Source organism: Haliotis rufescens, unplaced genomic scaffold (assembly GCF_023055435.1).
Source record: "Haliotis rufescens isolate VD_foot unplaced genomic scaffold, xgHalRufe1.0.p SCAF_7, whole genome shotgun sequence".
Classification (NCBI taxonomy): Eukaryota; Metazoa; Mollusca; class Gastropoda; order Lepetellida; family Haliotidae; genus Haliotis; species Haliotis rufescens.
The window spans coordinates 36,434,007-36,441,672 of NW_025964361.1; the positions used below are offsets into that span (position 1 = coordinate 36,434,007).

The 7,666-nt window shown below is 44.1% G+C and overlaps 1 protein-coding gene across 1 annotated transcript; it reads left to right on the top strand.

Moving 5' to 3' along the window:
- Window positions 1-1,178: 1,178 nt before the first annotated feature.
- On the top strand, window positions 1,179-4,795 carry LOC124112957. The gene has a single exon (XM_046473170.2). The coding sequence runs from the start codon at window positions 1,398-1,400 to the stop codon at window positions 3,228-3,230; it is 1,833 nt and encodes a 610-aa protein (XP_046329126.2). The 5' UTR covers window positions 1,179-1,397; the 3' UTR covers window positions 3,231-4,795.
- The last annotated feature ends 2,871 nt before the right edge of the window (window positions 4,796-7,666 follow it).

Here is a 7,666-nt window from a genome sequence, read left to right on the forward strand (position 1 = left end):
CACACGCCTTTTCAACAGGTGGTCAAACACAAGACCACACGTCATCCCAACAGGTGATGAAATGCAAGACCACACGCCATCCCAACAGGTAATCAAATACAAGACAACACGCCATCCTCACAGGTGGTCAAACACAAAAACACACGCCTTTTCAACAGGTGGTCAAACACAAGAACACACGCAATCCCAACAGGTGATCAAACACAAGACCACACGTCATCCCAACAGGTGATCAAACACAAGACCACACGTCATCCTAACAGGTGATCAAATACAAGACCTCACGCAATCCCAACAGGTGATCACACACAAGACCACACATCTCCTAAAAGGGACAGGAACCTGATGACCGGCCAAGCATCACTGTGACACCCGCTACAACTTAGATATATATGACCTGTAGGAAGATGTTGGGTTAGATATTTTCTCGTTAAAAGAGGTTATTTGTTCACTTAAGGTATCAGTAACGTATCGTTTCGTCTTGCTCAGAATTAAAAGCATATTTTTAAAATATCCATTACTAAGCATGGTTGAGTCCCAATTTACCCTGTAAGAAACTAGATATGTGATCTTTGTGTATAGAGTAAAACACAATATCACACTATAGTTCGTTACATTTGAGTGAGGGGCGGTCGGGTAGCCTAGTGGTTAAAGCGTTCGCTCGTCACGCAGAAGACCCGGGTACGATTCCCGACATGGGTACAATGTGTGAAGCCCATTTCTGGTGTCCCCCGCCGTGATATTGCTGGAATATTGCTAAAAGCGGCGTAAAACCATACTCACTCACTCACTCACTACATTTGAGTGAACAGATTGCGTGAATGTTGTTGACAGATATCGACGGTCTCTCCACCAGATACACGGAAATGAAAATGTTATCTGTGACTTGATCTTAATGATATAATTGATTTCTACATTTCACGCTTAACGTGCGATGTAAATCTGGCGTACATATGCCGTTCAACTTTGATAACAAATAAAATCTTCATGTCAGTCGCTAGCTGTTTTGAGGCCTCTATTTGCACTTAAGTGTACTACCCTTAGACATATCTGTTAAATGCAGTGTAATGTGGTTAGCCAACGGAGGCTTTCAAACTGGTAGTTCTGATACTAATATATATATAGATTGAATGTTATATTCATAGTCTAAAGGACATAGCAGCGGGACATCGGCAAATGGGCTCTACCTCGACAGTTCTTATTTGTTCATGGTTACAAATGAATGAGTCCTTGGGTTGGGCTTAAGTACAGACGCTTTTATCTACGATATCAGTGCTAAGAGATGTGTAACTACATCCTACTAACAATAGCTAGGACACGTTTCATCTGGATATAAACGTGGAGAAAATAAGGTGTAATATCGACCCTTGTAGTACACCTATGTGAGGGCGCTGCTAATGTCAACGATGTATGCGGCGTTTGTTACATTCTCGTTGCTGTCAGTAACGTCATCGGCGACGGTGATGACGATTGAGGCAGAGACGTCACGGGGACATCACCCTACACACCATCGTGATGGAGCTTCGGGCCTGAAAGCTGTATACCTTCGAGAAGGTGACACCATGTCCTTTCCTTTCTGCTTGATGCAGCAAACTTATGTGACGGTAAAGTCAGTGGGTTATTCTAACGATGGTGACCTTGACGACATCAGCATATCTATAGGGAAAGTGTATCTAGGAAAATTCACGTCTGACGTGCAGTATGGAGGAGGTGCTTTCTGGAAAAATTTCAAACCATCAGGACAAATTGGTGCTCCTGTTCTTCTCAACAGCGGCATGCATAGAATCCGACTGAAGGTGATGCGATCGGATACGTATGGAGTGGAGGTGGATAATGTGTTGGTCAATGTTGAAGATTCGTCAATTACATCTGACTCTCAGACATTTTCCTGTAAACTCCCATGCCAGCAGGAGAGCTACTTATTGAAGAGTCAGATGCGAGAGCAAGTTTCCGACGGATATGTGTTACAACGAAGCTACCCAACCACCTGCGCCGAAGAGGATAACATAGATATTCCTGTCTTTCACAACACCGTGTCAGCATACACGGTCACAGCAATGTTACCATCATATCATTCCTTTCTGAATTCCAGGACGGAGGATACTTCCAACTGTCCATTCCTTCCACCCAACTACTGGTCGTTCCGAAATGTAGCCTTGGATCAGCTTCTTCATTCGACACGATTTGTGTCCAACGGTGCCACGTTTGGTCTCAACGACAGCGTGTCTGAGGGTATCAGCACACCTTTTCAGCTTGGTGTCGTCTTTAAGCTGAAGGGACGATCTCAAGGATATGTTGATTCAGAAATTGGTTCGAGGATTAACCTAAGGCTTAATGGACTGACCAGCCCAGCGGACGTGTCGGTGTTTTACAAAGGAAGAGCCGATACCTTTATTAAAGAACCGATCGTGAAGTTTACTGCAGTGTCTCCTTCTCACACGTGGAACATCAAAGACTTTACCTGGACGGAGAGTGGCGACAATGAGGTGATCTTAAAGATCTCCTCTTCTCAAAGTAGTGGCATCGTCGTTGAAGATTTCCAAATGGAGCGACGATACATGGGTCCGGATAAAGTATTCAAAATGTTTCAGAACGATGAAATTATTATTGAAGGAATCGATATCGACTTCTGGTGGCGAGCGCCAGAGACTATGAACATCAAGCTGTCAACGACGGCTCAAACGTGGAATAAAGTTGATTATTTCCGGATATCCTACTCTGTGCCCTGGAACAATACGTGGAGCGAAGTGTTCGTGATGTACCAGGATGGGAATGTTCGACTTCTCCCAATCGTTCCCCTAGCAGTGGACTGGATTCCTTTTGGAAGTTCTGTCATCATTGGTCAAACAAACGCTGAAGATTTCAGACCATCAGCGCCAATAAGGGCCGTTCTGATCAACCCGGAGACCTTGACATTTGACGTGACCTACATGGACGGTGGGAGAGCAACGTTAGAATTATCTTCCCTTGTTGAAAGGTCGGAGCTTCACGTGAGTAACACGCACTATGAGGGCGACACCACCAGTCACCCCTTTGCTACCTTCCGCTCCATGCACGTCAGAGACGGCTTCGACGACGCCGACAGCGTCACGACAGACAAGGAGGGACCGAAGCACGTGATGGACGGTTGGACAACAATGTCAGGGACGTCTTTCCTTCTCCACAGACGGTGTCAGTCGGACCATCTCTCGCAAAGCCCTGATATAAGGCTGGACATTAACAGGGCGTGAACTATTCCACTAAGTGTTTAATCAGTGGCAACATGACATTAAACCAGCTTCGTACCCATAATGTTCATTCTTTATTGCAGTGAACATTATTAAAAAAGGCAGGAATGTACGTAACCTTGTTGCGGGCCTGTGTTTACCTTATACACAACTGGCTTTCCACATTACAGCGCGCGTGACTCTTGATATTCCCAATATCTTTAATACACATAACTTTTGAAACTGTTCGTTCATACTCTTGTAAATTTTGTTACAATTTAGCAAACTCGTGCCAATTATTCATGTTGCACTGATTTACACCGATTTTCATAATTATTGTCACCCTGAGATATATGCGTGTTAATATAGAGGTGATATAGAGGTTAATAACTTTGAGCGGGTCGACCACAAAGTCATGTGACTTCTTGTCTAACGAGCAGACCTTTTTACAAAAGTATGAACATTATGTGTTAATAACTGGAAGTTCTGAAATGAAGGTACGTTAAGGATTGTTGATTGTCATACATTGATATACAGATACAAATGGCTTTAAACTATCGGAAATATCTAGACTTTTATGAACATTAACTTTCCATTCCCGGTTTTGACATATACTTCAATTTTAGAAATGGCCGTTCATTATTGTTAATATTTTGCAGGAAATAGTGCACAATTTCATCTTACGTCATGGCAGTACTTCATGTATTTAGTTTTTCTCATATAATCCTCCTTGGAACTTGAAACTCGTACGTACGATGCTTTGTCAATCGCCCCAATACTGGAACAAGTCTATGCTCACTCCCTCACTTTGGCCTCTCCCCCCACAAGCTGACATGCTGTGATGTATCTGAAATACTGTCCAAAGGGTAACCTCCCATTTGTCAGACAGCATATACCAGGGTTAGTCAAGGTTGGTTAGTCAAGCAATAGTTACCTGTTTACCTTTCATTAAAGTTGAGCCAGAAACCTATGATTGTGGGTTCAAATCCCGGTTCGCTCCGATTATGTTTTTTTTGGTTTGTCAGCACCATACCCGTGCTCGTGGGATAAACGTCTGAGACCTGCATCACTTCGGGCTTTCCTCCCACATTAAGCTGACACGCCGCGATATAATTCGAATACTGTTAAAAGCGGCGTTAAACACAACTCACTCACTCACTTACTCATTAAAGTGGAACAGACCGGAAAACACGCATTTTGTGGAATTTACAGAATAGGTTTATTATGTACTTTTAATCATCAAATCATACCAGATATCACACTTTATGACGTTTTCATTACATTATTTCAAAAGACAATAACATCTCCAGTGTGTGGTCTGGCCTCTGACATATGTTTTGCTGACGATACTTGTACTTATAAAGCACAAGCAATGTAATGTTATGCATATGTACATAATTACTCCATTTATGTTTCGTTTATAACGAGTAACGTTCCATGCCCACAATGAGTGAGTGAGTGAGTATGGTTTTACTCCGCTTTGAGCAATATTCCAGCAATGTGGTCGGCGTGGCGCGCAAACTTGGAATATACTACAGGACATGACTAATAGCATGTATATCGATCATGAATAAACGCTACTGAACTGAGTTTGAATATTTGAGTTTGAGTTTGAGTTTGAGAGAGAGAGAGAGAGTTTGAGTTTGAGAGAGAGAGAGAGAGAGAGAGAGAGAGAGAGAGAGAGAGAGAGAGAGAGAGAGAGAGAGAGAGAGAGAGAGAGAGAGAGAGCGTTGCGCCGGGCCGCGTGCGTGGTATACACGTAAGAGTTACCTCCCTTATTGTCTGACACCGGTGCACAGTTTACAGTGACACACAATTGAGTTAAGTCTAACGCAGCTTTAAACAGTTTAAAGTTTATACAGATGTGTGAGGATAGCCCCAATTAATACAGGTCTTGATAATCAAGTATGATAATCAGGGCCAACTGGAAATTAAACCACATGATCATAGGATTCTTGAAGATTCTGCTGTAGAATAGTTTTTCAACAACCCATACTTGCTGTAAAAGGCGACTATGCTTGTCGTAAGAGGCGACTAACGGGATCGGGTGGTCAGGCTCGCAGACCTTGTTGATACATGTCATCAATCCTAATTGCGTGGATCGATGCTCTTGATGTCAATCACTGGATTGTCTGGTCCAGACTCAATTATTTTACAGACCGCCGTCATATAGCTGGAATATTGCTGAGTATGGCGCTAAACAATAAACAAACAAACAAATCATAGGATTCTTGCATACTAAGGGAGGCAACCTGACAATGCCCAAATTCACACACATGCGGTCTGTTCATCTTCTTGTTTTACCTTCATCTTCCTCGGTGTAAATTAATGACAGCAATGAGATCCAAACCTTTCATCTGTATCCAGTTTCATAATTTCAGTTGATGCCAAATAATTTCAGATTAGTTTCATTATGAAATGAAATGACATGTAGATATTGAAAGCTGGAGGTGCTGGATTACTGCTCGACATAAAAGGAAAGTTGAAGTCATCCTTCTTGTCATGCAGTCTTGTGGATAGTTCTAAAGGATATCATGCACGTAATGAGATATCATTGGGGGGAAAACTATCACCCCCTGTCAATCAAAAACATGAGTGGCCAATCAGGAAGTCCGAATTGATACAGAATACGCCATTTTGTCCTGCAATTGCAAACCTGTCCGACGTTTATCAAAGTGATGAATATTATTCAGGACAATCTCCAGGACACTCCTTATTTAAAGATGTAAGTGCAATATATATGTACACTGTCGTCCTCCATCACATATAGGTCTAAACATTCATGCTGTTAGAAAACGTAAAAGATGGACGAACAAGTGCCTGAACGTTTGATTAATGAATATATTCATACACGAAATGAGGACTGAATACGTTTGAACTGGTTTCTCACGGTGTGGAAAATATCAACACCCGCCGAATTGTTACATAACATGTTAATAGAAGTAAACCCATTAAAAAGAACCCGCTGGCGGTCGGGTAGCCTAGTGGTTAAAGCATTCGTTCGTCATGCCGAAGGCCCGGGTTCGATTCTCAACATGGGTACAATGTGTGAAGCCCATTTCTGGAGTCCCCCTGCTGTGATATTGCTGGAATATTGCTAAAAGCGGCGTAAAGCCATACCCACTCACTCAAACCCGCAGATGTGGATGACAGTGTCCTCTCTTATTGTTGCTGTTTTGCTTCACGAAATCTTCACTGCTTGATCATATGTAATTAGTATTATAATTAATATGTGTTTATCTCATGTGCTTCCAAGAAGATGGTCTTGCTAATGACACTGAATTGTGATATATAGTTTCAGTAACCTCTCGGAGGTATGCATGTAGTATCACTTATACATGTTCATTTTTCTTAGATTTGACCAACAACGTATCTATGTACCCTTCATATTTGCGCAACAAATTAACGATTGCGAACATTGTTTCTTGTAAGAATGTTTGCTTTCCAATACTAATTACTCGTAACATTACCATCGAGATTGAGAACTGTCAACATCCTTCTTACTGAGAACGTGTGATAGGTATTTTCGAGGCGCTTCAAAATATCTCACACTGTCAACATATCTTCCTTCCATTGTTGATGTACCTTCATCACACTGTTGATATACCACTGATGCTTATGTACCTGACTTACACTGCCATGTTGCCCTATGGACTGGTCGTCCAAGACTGTCTGGGACACTGGTCGCCCTGTGGACTGGTCGTCCTAGCCAGTCGGGGAAACTCGTCGTCCTGTGGGCTGGTCGTCCGAGACTGTCATGCCTGCTGGTCGCCCTGTGGGCTTGTCGTCCTAGACTGTCGGGGACACTGGTCGCCCTGTGGGCTTGTCGTCCTAGACTGTAGGAGACACTGGTCGCCCTGTGGACTTGTCGTCCTAGACTGTAGGAGACACTGGTCGCCCTGTGGGTTTGTCGTCATAGACTGTAGGGGACACTGGTCGCCCTGTGGGTTTGTCGACCTAGACTGTAGGGGACACTGATCGCCCCGTGGGCTTGTCGTCCAGGACTGTAGGGGACACTTGTCGCCCTGTGGGCTTGTCGTCCTAGACTGTAGGGGACACTGATCGCCCCGTGGGCTGGTCGTCCGAGACTGTCATGCCCGCTGGTCGCCCCGTGGGCTTGTCGTCCTGGACTGTAGGGGACCCTTGTCGCCCTGTGGGCTTGTCGTCCTAGACTGTAGGGGACACTGATCGCCCCGTGGGCTGGTCGTCCTATACTGTAATGGACACTGGTCGCCCTTTGGGTTGGTCACACGGGTAACCTAAAATATGGTCGTCATAGTCTACCGGGTATACGGGCGCTCCTCTGAGCTGGTCGTCCTGAACTATAGGCTGACTCTGCCTTACTGGGACACGGGCGGCCCTGTGGGCAGGTTAACTCTGTCTAACGGGGACACGGGTATCCTTGTGAGATGGTTGACTCTACCTAACGGGGAGACGGGTACCCATTTGGGCTGGTAGTC

Excerpts from the sequence above, each read along its gene's own strand:
- LOC124112957 (XM_046473170.2), top strand. The coding sequence starts at position 1,398 with ATGTCAACGATGTATGCGGCGTTTGTTACATTCTCGTTGCTGTCAGTA.